This window comes from Brassica napus, chromosome C4 (assembly GCF_020379485.1).
Source record: "Brassica napus cultivar Da-Ae chromosome C4, Da-Ae, whole genome shotgun sequence".
In the NCBI taxonomy this organism is placed as follows: domain Eukaryota; kingdom Viridiplantae; phylum Streptophyta; class Magnoliopsida; order Brassicales; family Brassicaceae; genus Brassica; species Brassica napus.
The window spans coordinates 28,509,277-28,523,050 of NC_063447.1; the positions used below are offsets into that span (position 1 = coordinate 28,509,277).

General features: G+C 40.1%; 2 protein-coding genes across 19 annotated transcripts; one reads left to right on the forward strand and one right to left on the reverse strand.

Annotated features, from left to right (window-relative positions):
- Window positions 1–1,546: 1,546 nt before the first annotated feature.
- LOC106396746 (protein transport protein SEC31 homolog B) lies at window positions 1,547–7,735 on the forward strand. 4 transcript variants are annotated; one of them, XM_048753820.1, is made up of 22 exons: window positions 1,547–2,014; window positions 2,090–2,144; window positions 2,234–2,356; window positions 2,424–2,520; window positions 2,615–2,651; window positions 2,740–2,845; window positions 2,927–2,984; window positions 3,111–3,208; window positions 3,312–3,431; window positions 3,689–3,731; window positions 3,834–3,955; window positions 4,035–4,162; window positions 4,259–4,823; window positions 4,928–5,020; window positions 5,175–5,360; window positions 5,444–5,657; window positions 5,741–5,799; window positions 5,911–6,075; window positions 6,489–6,620; window positions 6,691–6,979; window positions 7,080–7,318; window positions 7,432–7,735. In XM_048753820.1, the coding sequence occupies exons 1-22, from the start codon at window positions 1,698–1,700 to the stop codon at window positions 7,519–7,521; spliced, it is 3,336 nt and encodes a 1,111-aa protein (XP_048609777.1). In that variant the 5' UTR covers window positions 1,547–1,697; the 3' UTR covers window positions 7,522–7,735. The 4 variants fall into 4 exon arrangements, with proteins under 4 accessions (XP_048609777.1, XP_048609778.1, XP_013692677.1 ...); XM_048753821.1 differs by having other exon boundaries at window positions 3,689–3,725; XM_013837223.3 differs by having other exon boundaries at window positions 1,548–2,014; window positions 6,703–6,979.
- Window positions 7,736–8,529: 794 nt separating this feature from the next.
- LOC106396745 (peptidyl-prolyl cis-trans isomerase CYP63) lies at window positions 8,530–13,728 on the reverse strand. 15 transcript variants are annotated; one of them, XM_048753822.1, is made up of 19 exons: window positions 13,558–13,728; window positions 13,167–13,442; window positions 13,008–13,069; window positions 12,568–12,774; window positions 12,313–12,401; window positions 12,200–12,224; window positions 11,955–11,993; window positions 11,767–11,884; window positions 11,498–11,658; window positions 11,189–11,432; window positions 11,001–11,092; window positions 10,770–10,896; window positions 10,442–10,690; window positions 10,291–10,362; window positions 9,969–10,204; window positions 9,476–9,627; window positions 9,146–9,213; window positions 8,991–9,035; window positions 8,530–8,920 (listed from the first exon to the last, which is right to left on the reverse strand). In XM_048753822.1, the coding sequence occupies exons 4-19, from the start codon at window positions 12,770–12,772 to the stop codon at window positions 8,836–8,838; spliced, it is 2,007 nt and encodes a 668-aa protein (XP_048609779.1). In that variant the 5' UTR covers window positions 12,773–12,774; window positions 13,008–13,069; window positions 13,167–13,442; window positions 13,558–13,728; the 3' UTR covers window positions 8,530–8,835. The 15 variants fall into 15 exon arrangements, 10 of the variants coding, with proteins under 10 accessions (XP_048609779.1, XP_048609782.1, XP_048609781.1 ...); XM_048753825.1 differs by lacking the exon at window positions 13,558–13,728 and having other exon boundaries at window positions 12,568–12,622; window positions 12,689–12,774; XR_007322132.1 differs by lacking the exon at window positions 13,558–13,728 and having other exon boundaries at window positions 9,118–9,198.
- Between the last annotated feature and the right edge of the window lie 46 nt (window positions 13,729–13,774).

Consider the following 13,774-nt stretch of genomic DNA (forward strand, 5'->3'; position numbering starts at 1 on the left):
ATTCCAAATTAATGTCTCTCAGCATTTAAGTTAATTTTGTAATAAAAAAATCTTGCTGCAAAAGTTAAGGGATTGCAAACAATTTATTATGGAATTCGTGTTTGAATGTATTTTACAATCACTCAAGAACATGATTATTAACAATATATTATAAAAAATATGGATTTTTGAAAGGAGCCAAAATAAAAGAAGTCCATGTTAAAAATGATATTTGACTTTAACCTTAACCGGAAAGAATTATATAAATTTCCATATTTAATGTCTATCACCATTTATGTTAATTTCGTAATAAAAAAAATCTTGTTGCAAAAGTTAAAGGATTGAAAGAAATTTAATATGTCATTCCTTTTTGAATGTATTTTACAATCACTCGAGATTGCGTTTAAAATTTTTACATACGATATTTTGATTTTACAATATAATCGAGTTTCTATTGCTCAATCCCAGAATAAATGTCACGTATCCCATCAAATACAAAACAAATTAATCAAAATTAATGGCACGTACCAATGTTTATAGTAGAACATAATTATGAATCGTGTCCCTAAAAAATGTCATGTATCATTTATGAATCGTAAAGAACATGATATTTGACTTTAAGCTTAACCGGAAAGAATTATATAAATTTCCAAATTGACGTCTGTCAGCATTTATGTTAATTTTGTAATAAAAATGTCTTGTTGCAAAAGTTAAGGGTAGACAAAAAATTTAATATGGAATTCGTTCTTGAATGTATTTTACAATCACTCAAGAACATGATTATTAACAATATATTATAAAAATATGGATTTTTGTCTTAGCTATCGAAATTTGTTATATAGCCATGATATAATAGCTAAGACAAATACACTTAATGTATGCTAACTTCTATAAAATAATACAACATATATATCGAAGAATCCACTAATATTATACTACGAATTTGTAAAATAATGTAGTATACACATCGAAAAATACACTAATATTATGCCACACCACATTTGGGAAAGACAACCTTTCGTAGTTGTCTAAGTGTATTGTTAATAACCGTCAGTGTACACCATAATTTTAGTAATGTAATCACAATTCATATATTATTTACAACTATCAATTGGTTTTTAGTAATGCAATAAAGAATCATATTGTATATTGTATGAAAGGATCCAAATAATAAATAATGGCATTACATGTAATTAGTCTAGACAAGGAAGAATTATTTAATAAAGGTTGTGAGAATGATTCTTATGATGACACATAAGTAATGACATTTTGGTTAATCACACATGGGAATAAGGTTAATTGTTAATAATGTTTTTCAAATAATAAAAAAGAGATCACACCATATTCCCTTGTTGCAGTTCACCTTATTGGATAACCAACGATCATTATTAACTCTCAGAAACTCGTAGCAGCCCATTAGGGATAACAAAATTATGGGCCCATATATAAGATGGATTTGAGCCAGAAAGAGTAAGTGACGTGTCATGCAAAGAATGGCTGTGAGAACCTTAGAGGAGATTCCGAGAGGACCCTTACACTTTTGAGGTAAGATGACAGTTTTCACCCTTATGAAGAAGATGTTGATGTCCTAAACTAAATAATGATAGAATGGGGTAAACTCTCTCCCCTAGCACTTCTTGTTGTTCAGATCCCAATTGACAACATCAGAGATGAGTTCACCCTAAGCCCCGAGACTCCCCGATCCCGTTGATTTCATTATGGCTTGCATCAAGGGGGTGGGGAGATCCGCCTCCGTGGCTCTGGCTCCCGACGCTCCTTACATGGCGGCCGGAACCATGGCCGGAGCGGTGGATCTGTCCTTTAGTTCTTCGGCCAACCTGGAGATATTCAAGCTGGATTTCGAGTCTGACGATCGCGAATTGACACTGGTGGGGGAAATAAGCAGCTCGGAGCGCTTCAATAGAGTGGCATGGGGAAGAAACGGATCTGGTTCAGAGGAATTCTCCATGGGTCTAATTGCGGGCGGGCTTGTGGATGGAAATATAGATCTATGGAATCCGCTTTCTCTAACCGGGTGGGTGCTTTTTTCTTCCGGATTACCTTAATTGATGTGTTAACTGGAGCAATTGTCACGTTTCGTTTTTTTCAGTTCCAAGTCCAGTGAAAATGCACTCGTTGGACATCTTTCAGTTCACAAAGGGCCCGTGAGTTGTATTTATCTTCCTTCCTTCCTTCTCTTGCGTTGTTTAATCACACTCCTCATTTTTTTTGCCACGTATTTGTATTTTGTCAGGTTCGTGGTCTTGAGTTCAATGCTTTCACCCCAAATCTACTCGCCTCTGGCGCTGATGATGGTGAAATTTGCATTTGGGATTTAACTAAGCCTTCTGAGCCTTCTCATTTTCCACTTCTCAAGGTAATAAACCAACCACCACTCTCTTTCACTGATTTGAATCTGAGAGAGCATCTTAAATATTATGCAGGGTACTGGTTCTGCTACTCAAGGTGAAATCTCCTTTATTTCGTGGAACAGAAAAGTTCAACAGATATTAGCCTCTACCTCCTACAATGGGACTACTGGTGTGATTTTACTACCCCCTTTTTCTATCTGTAGTTCTTTTCTCTCCACTCTAATTCTGCTTCTGCTCATTGTGTCCCCCCCCTCCCTCCCCAGTAATATGGGACTTGAGGAAGCAGAAGCCGATAATTAAGTAAGTATTCACTTCTTTAAAGTGATATTACCGACGCGCTCTCTATTCTTGCTACACAAACCTTGATCTGCCCATTATCAATCAACAGCTTTGCAGATTCTGTTCGACGTCGGTGCTCTGTTTTACAATGGAACCCTGACATTGCTACTCAGATAATGGTCGCATCAGATGACGACAGTTCACCTACTCTCAAGGTAAACCTATCTTTCTTTTTAATGCCTTGCTTCATACATTCAAATTTGGCTCGTCTAGTAACCTAAGGTGTCCGCAATCAGCTCTGGGACATGAGGAATACAATGTCACCTGTGCGCGAGTTTACTGGACACCAAAAAGGTATTTTCTTATCATTGCTATACAAATTCTTTTTTTACAGTGTTATATGTCATAGTCCTGCTGTCTTCATTTTTTTTAGTGTTAATATCTTGGTGAATTGTAGTGGTGATACTTCTTATCTTACAGGTGTGATTGCAATGGAGTGGTGTCCAAGTGACAGTTCATATCTTCTTACCTGTGCTAAAGACAACCGAACTATTTGCTGGGACACTAATACAGCAGAGGTAGTAGGGAGAAGGAATTGATGAAAGATGCATATCTGCTAGCTTTCATCCTTTACTTAGTTAGCTAATCTTCATTTTGACCGAACTTGATCAACTCTATCAGATTGTAGCTGAGTTACCTGCTGGCAACAATTGGAATTTTGATGTTCATTGGTACCCAAAGATTCCTGGAGTTATATCAGCATCTTCATTTGATGGGAAAATTGGCATCTACAACATCGAGGTATCTTGTTAGTTTGCCCTTCAGTGTTTGTAAATTGTTCTGTTCTAGATGAAATTTAATGTATGAGGAAAACCGAACCTGTGAATATTACTTTGGATCCTAGTTTATTGCTCTACTGGTCATCAAATGTATTAGTATTTAATATGATGCACTTTCCGTTTGAGATTTACCTTACTAGCAATACTTGTTGGACTCTCGATCTCCCTTTTCCCCACTAAGAATAAATTAAAAATATGTATCCAACGCCATTGTTGCAGGGTTGCAGTCGCTATGGTGCTGAAGAGAATACTTTTGGTACTGGTAATTTCGTTTCCCGTTCTGAACAATTTGTTTATCATTCCTATGTTGCAGAATGGAATAGCACCAGAACCAACCTCACTTCTTATAATCTTATTTATGCAGCTCCTTTAAGAGCACCAAAATGGTATAAGCGCCCAGTTGGTGCATCCTTTGGATTTGGGGGAAAACTTATATCCTTTCACGCAAAGGCCCCAGTGAAGGGTGCCTCAGGCATTCCATCTGAGGTAGGTAGTTACGAATGATACTGTCTTCTGTTATACCCCTTTCTTCGACGATTCTTATTTGGCTAAATGTCATGTCCAGCTTTTTCTGCACAGCCTGGTGACAGAACAGAGTTTGGTGAGTCGAACTTCTGAATTTGATGCCGCAATAGAAAATGGTGATAAGACTTCTCTACGGGGTTTGTGTGAGAAGAAATCTGAAGAGACTGAGTATGCCAATCCTTATAATTGACATGTTCATAGTCGCCCTTAGCAATCTCATCAGACAACTCAATTTTGCTCTGTTTATCTTCACTGATTTTGCAGATCCGAAGAGGAGAAGGAGACATGGGGCTTGCTGAAAATCATGTTCGAAGATGAAGAAACTACAAGGACAAAGTTGATCAGCCATCTCGGCTTTAGTTTGCCTTCTGTGGAAAAGGATCAGGCAGTGGAAGGGCTCTCGTCAGATCTAAATGGCATTGGATTAGAGGATACTGCGGCGCATGCACTGGAGCCTTTGGAAACTAACGAGGCAGCTGCTTTTGCTATGGACAATGGAGAAGACTTCTTTAACAACTTTCCTGCTAAACCTGATACACCTGTATCTAGTGCATCTGCCAAAGATTTTACGCCTCCTGAGACAGATTTTACTGGCAAATTAGAAGAAACCCAAGAAATGCCAGAAGAAGAGGAAGAAAGTTCTGACCTAGTATTTGATGATGCTATCCAGCGTGCTTTAGTTGTTGGAGATTACAAGGAAGCGGTGGATCAGTGTATATCTGCAAAGAAGATGGCTGATGCTTTAGTTATTGCTCATGTTGGTGGTACATCTTTGTGGGAGAGCACTCGTGAGAAATATCTAAAGACAAGCAGGGCACCTTACATGAAGGTATATATATAGTTCTTTCCCGCTTGATGTGTAGGCAAGTGCCATCGACATCCCTGTTTATGGTCGTAAAGCCTCTAAACTACTGTATGTTAATCTGTTTTCAGGTTGTTGCTGCGATGGTAAACAACGATCTCACGAGCCTTATCTATACAAGGTCACACAAGTTCTGGAAAGAAACTCTTGCCCTCCTCTGTACCGTAAGCTTCTCGAACTCTTTACTTTTCATGTCTTACTCATGAACCGAGATGAACAACTCGTCAGTGTGACATGATGCATGGAACTGCTAGGTGATTCTGGTCACTGTAAAACTACTTTGTAATGAATGCTGCTCTTATATTCATTGGCAAACAGTTTGCACAAGGAGAACAATGGGCCACCCTGTGCAATGTACTTGCCTCAAAGTTGATGGATGCTGGTAACACTTTGGCTGCAGTCCTGTGCTACATTTGTGCAGGAAATGTTGACAGAACAGTAGAAATTTGGTCAAGGAGCCTTGCAAACGAGCGTGATGGAAGATCTTATGCTGAGCTTCTTCAAGTGTGTATCACTTTCCAGGTTTTGTGCATAAATTAAGTTGGGCTTCTCTGGTCATCATATTTTCTGCCCTTTTCTTTCAATAGGATCTTATGGAGAAGACTCTTGTTCTTGCTTTGGCAACTGGGAACAAAAAGTTCAGCGCATCTCTTTGTAAACTCTTTGAGAGTTATGCTGAGATATTGGCCAGCCAAGGGCTTCTTACAACGGCAATGAAGTACTTGAAAGTTTTGGATTCTGGTGGCTTGTCACCTGAACTTTCTATATTACGTGATCGTATTTCCCTCTCTGCAGAACCTGGTGCGTATGCAGTAGTAATTTGATTTATTTTATAGAGTATTGAATTCTGATGATAGAATTAATGTATTTTATACTGCATGCAGAGACTAACACTGCAGCTTCAGGCAACATTCAGCTTCAAAGCACCATACCATATAATCAGGTCTCATTCTTTTTTTCTCTGCAACTGTCTTTAAACTGGAGTCTGGATATCTTTGGAATCCATATAGCTTGTACGGACAACAAACTTAGCATGTATTCTTTTGTGGCTTAGGAGCCAGCGCAGGCGCAACCAAACATTATCAGTAACCCATATGATAATCAGTATCAACAACCATACACCGATTCTTATGTTGGAGGATATGTGCCCCCAGCTTCACATCCACCAATGCAACAAGCAACCATGTTTATGCCTCACCAAGCTCAGCCAGCACCGCAGGTTCCTGAAGTTTTGGCTTTGTTGCATTTCCTTTTTACCCATTCTTCGTTACAACATCATATGCATAAATGGTCATCATTATCAGGCAGTTTTCAGATGTCTAGATCAGGAGATTTTCCGTTTATTTTATAGGGTATTGGTCAATTTTTTGAGATAGGAAGACATCATCTGGATTATGTATGTGGTGGCCAAATGCCTGGTTCTTAAAAAACCCCGAAAAGTATACTCCCCAACCGAATTTCAGCCTCTAATGACACGTCCGGAAAATGGGATAATGTAGACCTTTGCTTCAGTTCGGTTCTGTAAAATCTATATCTTATAGGTCGTGAGGAAAAGTTTGTGGTGGGGAACTGTTTTGTTTGTTATGTATAGGTTTCTTGGGCCAATTTCTTGACAAACGTGTGTATATGCAGCCATCATATCCTCCGGGGCCTGCAAGCAATGCTCAGCCATCCATGAGAACTACTTTTGTTCCTTCAACTCCCCTTGCACTGAAGAACGCAGACCAATATCAGCAGCCAACCATTGCTTCTCATTCATTCACCGTATGTTAAATTTCTTCGACTCAACTGTGTTTGAATTTTCCCGCAATTTTTAGTTTGATTAAGCTAACAGCTATGTGATCAGGGACCATCTAACAATGCATACCCCGTTCCTCCTGGTCCTGGTTCATATGCATCTTCTGGCCCTTCACAAATTGGGCAATATCCTAACCCCAAGATGCCCCAAGTAGTTGGTCCAGGAGCTGGACCCATAGGATTTACACCTATGTCAACTCCAGGAGTTGTTCCAAGATCTGTTATAGGTTCTGTGCAACCAGCAAGTCCTCAAACACAGCAGGCAGCCCCTGCCCCTGCAGCTCCGCCACCAACTGTTCAGACTGCAGATACTTCCAACGTCCCAGGTATTGTACAACGAGACATTAGCACCATTTGTCTTTTCTGTTTTCTGACATAAAAAAGAAAAACATAAGAAATGGTCACATGTTGTGAACTCTGTTCCAGCGCACCAAAAACCTGTGATAGCAACATTGACGAGGCTTTTCAATGAGACATCGGAAGCACTGGGAGGCGCACGTGCAAATCCTACCAAGAAGCGTGAGATAGAAGACAACTCAAGGAAATTAGGTGCTCTGTTTGTGAGACTGAATAGCGGAGACATCTCCAAGAATGCTGCCGACAAACTTGCACAGCTCTGCCATGCGCTGGACAATCAGGACTTCGGTGCAGCCCTTCAGATACAGGTGATAAGTTAGCGAAGTTTATCTCTGGTTACTTGCTATTTGGTGTTTTAGCAGGCGAATGAGACGAAGAAAGAAGCATTCAGTGCATTTGTTTTTTTTAACTCTTGGAACAGGTACTTCTGACGACCAGCGAATGGGATGAATGCAACTTCTGGCTTTCGACATTGAAGCGGATGATCAAAGGCAGGCAAAATATGCGGTGATTGTTGTTTTTTTTTTTGTCTTCATTTCTGGGTCGGTAAAATTATAAATCCACAGGAGAGACGTATGTATCAGACTCCTTTTGCTTTCTTTATTTTTTTGTTCTCTTTTAGAACGCTGCTGCTGTTCCAGTCTTTTTTTTCTTCTTTTATATATACATTTATGAACTCAATTACCCAAATTTGTTTAAGATAAAGATAGAATCAGATTGCTTCATGTTCTGGATGTTACTTTTCCGGACGAGTTTGTTTTCTCTTTTCTTTTAGTTTTACTCTATACTGTATTTTGTTTTGTTTATTATATTTACGTTCACAATGTTTTGTCAAAAAAAAATGCAATCAATCAAACAGTAGCATGCATCTAGTGGGGAGGGGAGTTGGACAGTGTTTGTGCTGAGAGAGAAGAAAGATGAGATATATTTTACGCATGTTAAGAGAAAGAAAATGCTCCTGAGAAGCTCAAACACCCCCAATTGCTCGGCTCTCATACAGACAAAATATTAAAGATATACTGTTTACATACGTGCAACTAAACAATTATATACAACCCAATGCTCATCGTAACCTGTACGATTTTACTAGTATGGGCCTCTGTTCTAAAACTCGGACGCCCAGCCGCCTAGTCGTCCGCATAGGCGTTCGACGGTGGTGCACCGCCGCGGTTTTAGCCAAATCGTTACAATAAGTCGGATAAGCAATAAATCACTTAAAACCCGACTAATCGCCGCCTAATTGTCCAGAAATCGGACAAAAAGACCAATTTGAACAGTAAAATTTTGGATTTTGAAGACAAATGTTTGGGCCATAAGACAGCCCATTTGATTGAGTTGAGATGGGATCTCCTCTATGTATTTATAGAAGACTTTGAGGTTCCTCTTCTAAGGAATTAGTCGATGTGGGACAAATGCCACTGGTTTCTAATTTTTTTTTTTTCTGACTTGTGCTACTTAAATTAAGTGAAAAGTTGCATCAGAGTAGAATCGAACACCACACCTCTTACTGCAACAATTGTTAAGCAAACCACTGAGCTATGTTGATTATTCGTTAAACATTCACATGTAATGGTATGTATACATATATTTATAATTTAAAACATATAAAAACTAATCCCCGCGTATACCCCGCTTAATCCCCGATTTTTTGGTAACTCGCTAGGCCCAGAATTGCCGTCCGACTAGCGCCTAGCGTAGTTTCTAACAGGGGTATGGGCAGATGCACACAATGTTGAAAGGACCCACATTTTTTATAATTGTTTGGTCCCATGTTAAAGATATATCTTAACACCAAAACTGCCAACCTACATTTTACTATCTTGAATCAAAGTATAAAGCATATGCAGCCTTCTCCCCCATTTGGTCCTTCAAACCACCGGTCCCATCCTAAGTTCAAAGGTCCCTTGGTCCTGACAAAACCCAAGAGCATCAGTCAGCAACCAAATGTAACAACACCAAAGAGAGTTAGAAGCAACTCACAGTGGCAAGAGAGGGTCGGGTGCTTCCTCGATGACACAAAGCAGCCTGTGAGGCATGACAAATATATACAAGTTGATCACCCAATCAACACGCAAGTTTCAGGAAACTAGGTAAAAAAAAAACATACATAGGGTGAGAATCCCTCCCTCACTTACTCCTCACACACGGTTGATACAATATCAGTCTGGCCGAGCGCTTCCAACTCTTTCTGGAGAGTAGAAAGCTAATTTGTTATTAAATAAATAGCAACGGGAAAAATAAGATGGAGACATACAATCCTCGATTGAAAAGCAGATCATATGAATAGGGAAGGCTGGACTATGATGACAAGTATATAGGAAGGAATGAGGTAAGCAAATGATACCAAAGATCAATGGAGCCATTTCTTAGAAAACAATTCATCTTAGGTGCAACAATTCAATTATCTGAGACAAAGACCTACTAACATCGATCGAGCAAGTGTGAATTAGAAAGAAGAATCTCACCTCCAAGAATCTGACTTCCTGTTCCACACGACCAAGCTCCGCAAGGATCCTGTGCTTCCCTCGTGCATCGCCCACAGAAGCAGCTTCCTGCTCCTTTTCCTCCAATATCTCAGCTCTGATAATGGGGACTATTGACCCCCTCCTCCGTACAACTAAAGAATTGTTTTCACTTATTAGTAAAGCCCAAAATAATGTGATTAATTTATTCAATAGGGCACACGATCCATGAGGATTAGTGTGAGAGCCCAATAAAAGCTCAAATCTAATCTATTATAGATTTAAATTACTCAATAGGTCCCCGAAATCCCCAAAAGGATTGTGTAATCGCACGCACATTATTAAATCCCCAAAATCTATTCTGAAATAAAAACTAGTCTCTGAATTTGATTAACAAAATCTTGTAAAGCAACAACAGCCAAAGGTGACGAGTATCATCATATCACAACAACAACAAAACTCTGGATGAGTGATCAATCTGCATAGCTAACCAAACCTCTCTGTCCCGATGGGGAGGTTGAGGGGGAAGCGCTGAGCGATTGTGCAGGAGACGTGCGTCCTCCTCCTATGACGGGAGGAGATCTTTGTGGCCCCAGACGGGATTTAAGGTCTTGGCTAATTGGCTGCCACTTTCTGGGGCTAGGGCTACGATGACTTGGACTTTGGCTCTCTCTCAAACGTCTGCGCTGCCCATCTGGACTCCGTGAAATGCTTCTTCTCCTCCGGTTGTACCTATGCACGACAGACAAGTTAATGTAAGCGACTCTTAGGAGTTTAGAATCTATATACATGTATAATAAAGAGATAAGAAAGCGAACCTTGGAGGGCTCCTTCTCCTGGGTGGGCTCCTAAATCGCGAGCGTTCAGAGTAACTCCTGTTGCTTGGATACCTCCACAAATTTAAACAAAACAACAAGGCTTTAGTATTTATATACAATGTCGACTTTATGTTGTATAGATTTAAGTTACCTGTCCCTCGTGTTCCTGTCCTCAAGGCTTCTTCTCGGAGGGGAACGCTCAGGAGATGGTGTACGGTACTTCCGAGCAAATGAATAACGTTCTGTGAACCCACGCCCCTTTCGGATGCGCTTGGGCTCACCATTTGGAGAAGATTTCCTCGCAGGACTTGTGCTCCTATTTCCAACATCTCTCACAGGCCTCCTACTAGGACTTTTGCTCCTACTGTTTTCATCTCTTCTAGAAACTGGGCTCATACTCCTATATAGCAGTAGAAAATGGTAAAGTTTGTCAGGGACATTCCACAAAATCAGAGCTGAAGAATGAACGGGGGATTAACCTCGATTTCACTGAGTCATTATCAACTTTGGTGGCTTTTCCATTACCGACAAGTTCATTTTCATTCAGAAGAGACTCCCCCGAAAATTTCTTCTCCGCAGGACTAGAATCAGCAGCAGGCACACCATCTGTTCCAAGAAGAGAGCAAGATTCAATGTCACTTCCACATACGATAACTAGTTGCCAAATATAGGCTGAAAGAACCAAGATTCTTAACAGTTACACCACTTACCTTTAGCTTTCTTTGACTTTTTGGCCTTTTCGTGGCCCATTCTCTCGTCATCAGAATTGCTACTCTCGGTGTCACTTGAACTATCCTTGTTTCTGTTAAAAAAAAAAAAAACAAACAAACACACTAAAGAAGAACTGGCAAAGACGTAACCTAAATACCATTAACTGAGGAGCTAATAGCCACCAGACCTGCGCTGAGGTGGTCTATCTCCTCGAGCATTCTTTTTCCCCTTTCGTCCTTTGATATTGCTTTCCCCGCGTCGGCCTTTGTGTCTCTTTGTTGACCTCCTCCTCTTCCTACGCTTCCCATCACTGGAAGAACCAGAGGATGAATCTGTTTCTGATTCAGAACTTGAGCTATATAAATCTGAGGAAGACGAGTATCTTCTTTTTCGCTTAATCCTCTTCTCCCTGCTAGATTTTTTCAATTTCCCTGGAAATCACCGAATCATAAATATAGCCAGCCATTCCACAATCAAAAATTTAACTTGAGACTACCTTTATCTTTTTCAGCAGCATCCTCGGCTTTTAACTGAGACACTTGGCCACAGTCAATTATTTTGACATTGCTGGTTGGTTTACCATCACTCGTCCCTACAAGCTCCATTTTCTTGACAACTTCCATTCCCTTCACGACTTTCCCAAATACAACATGCTTCCTACAATATGATTCAAGGGACAGGACATTTCAAACTGTTTTTTTTTTTTTTTTTACAATTGAGTTTAATTTCTAAGAAATAACCATATATCTATGGAACATGCATTACCCATCGAGATGTGGCTGGCGTTTGAAAAGGATAAAAAACTGTGACCCGTTGGTGTTTGGGCCACAATTTGCCATCGAAAGGACTCCACCTTCTTCATGGTCCAGTTCAAAGTTCTCATCTGCAGAGGTAACAGGATATATAGAGAATATTTTACCAACGCCAGAAAGATGAATATAAAAAAGTAGTACCTGGAAACTTCCCACCATAGATGCTCTCCCCGCCGGTGCCTGCAAACCAACCAAATCATTTATTCTTAAGAGTAATGAATCAGAAACCCCTTCTAAAGTGCCATTTTCATCATATGTAAATATGTAAAATTAGCTCCTTTGTGTCAGTTCCTTAAACGTGTGTGTTGGCTAACTACCAACTAGACTGCCACAAATATACGTTATATATAATTTTATGATTAGAGGAAAACAGGTTAGAAGAATACCATTTCCATTAGAAAAATCACCACCCTGTAATGAATAAAGAATTCGTTTGTCTGACCATCAGAAGCATAGAAAATGATAGAAGAAAAAGTAGAAGGGGGGGGATACAACATACTTGAGCCATGAATCCTTTAATGACTCGATGGAAAGAAGATCCTTTGAAATGTAGAGGCTTGCCAGTGGTCTTTCCAAGGCCTGCCTCACCTGCAACATGAGAGAGGAACGGAATGTGAACTGTGAACCCCATTATCTTGTCAAGTTGACATACAAACAAGAAAAATAAGGTTGTTCTTTAAGATATTCCTAAAACATCTTTAGCGATCTAGTAGATAAACTATGCAATGCTATTATTAAGAAAGTTAAAAGGTACCTGTGCAGAGGGCACGAAAGTTCTCGGCAGTCTTGGGGACAACATGAGCAAAAAGCTGCCATTGACAGAAAATAATTAAGACAAGGAAAAGAAAAGAAAGGGAGAGTGTGGATGTAATAACCTCAATGACGATACGTTCAAGGGGATCCCCGCCAATGGAGACATCCAGGAATACAGTAGGATTCTTCTTCTTACTACTACTCATTGCTAGTAAAGCAAGGGAAATAAGAAGTTAAAAGATATGCTATTCAAGTTAACATGAGATTTGAAGCAATCAGACAATATAAAGGACCAAAGCGACCCTGAAGCTAATCATCGCAAAGGCTCTTTCGAAACCAAAAATAAATAAAAGTTCAAATAATCAGATCTGTCAGCAGAAAAACCCTAAACCCCCAAAATAAGCATAAAAAGAAATACAAGCTGTGAAGACAGACAGATACCTAAGGGATGTGAGTAATCGACCGATAGTTTGAGACAATGATTCTTGCTCCGCTCGGGGCCGCTATGCAAGAAAATAAATTTATCCCAGTAATTGATTAATTAATGATATATAATCTACGGTTGTCTGTTTGCCACATAACTGGGCCTGTTATTATTACCGGCACCCGCTTCGGTCTCAGGCCCGATGGGCCTCGCTAGAACGCGACCACCGTTGCTCCCGGGGAGCCATTCCCGCCCGAATCAGGTGAATACGTACTAGCCTTCCGATCCCTCCCTCCATTCATGGGGCATGGGGGAGCGATACAAGTGCAGAAGAGCAGGCCAAGTGCTCTGGTTGAGGGATTGGTCTGCATAGCTCAATCCCGGAGGACAGCAGGTGGCTGGTTCCGGCCAAACGCAATAGCAACAGCAGAGCCAAGGATCTTCTTCTTCTTCTAAACCAAAAAAAAAAAAAAAAAAAAAAGGAGTTACAAACGATTCTCCATGTTTTATCTTTGTTTTAGTGGGTGAAGCGTTTCAAGTCACTAGTGCCAAGCTTAGTTTGTTTACATTCAAAAGCTCATTATGTTAAGAAGCTTTGTGCTGTGTAACATGTGTGGGGGGCCTTCTATATACCAAATCCCCCCCCCCCCCATTCATCAACTCTTGCTTCAGTTCTTATGTTCTCCAAGATTGCAGAAGCATTCCGTCTCTGCTCTCAACACCTAAGCTATTAGTATTAGGAGCAGCAAAAAGAGTTGAGAATGTATTGGTGGACACGTTCGTT

Excerpts from the sequence above, each read along its gene's own strand:
- LOC106396746 (XM_048753820.1), top strand. The coding sequence starts at position 1,698 with ATGGCTTGCATCAAGGGGGTGGGGAGATCCGCCTCCGTGGCTCTGGCT. Across the intron at positions 3,956-4,034 it reads CCTCAGGCATTCCATCTGAG|CTTTTTCTGCACAGCCTGGT; the intron begins GTAGGTAGTTAC and ends TGTCATGTCCAG. Across the intron at positions 4,163-4,258 it reads AAGAAATCTGAAGAGACTGA|ATCCGAAGAGGAGAAGGAGA; the intron begins GTATGCCAATCC and ends CTGATTTTGCAG.
- LOC106396745 (XM_048753822.1), bottom strand. The coding sequence starts at position 12,772 with ATGAGTAGTAGTAAGAAGAAGAATCCTACTGTATTCCTGGATGTCTCC. Across the intron at positions 11,433-11,497 it reads TGCTGCTGAAAAAGATAAAG|GGAAATTGAAAAAATCTAGC; the intron begins GTAGTCTCAAGT and ends GGTGATTTCCAG. Across the intron at positions 10,363-10,441 it reads GACAGGAACACGAGGGACAG|GTATCCAAGCAACAGGAGTT; the intron begins GTAACTTAAATC and ends AAATTTGTGGAG.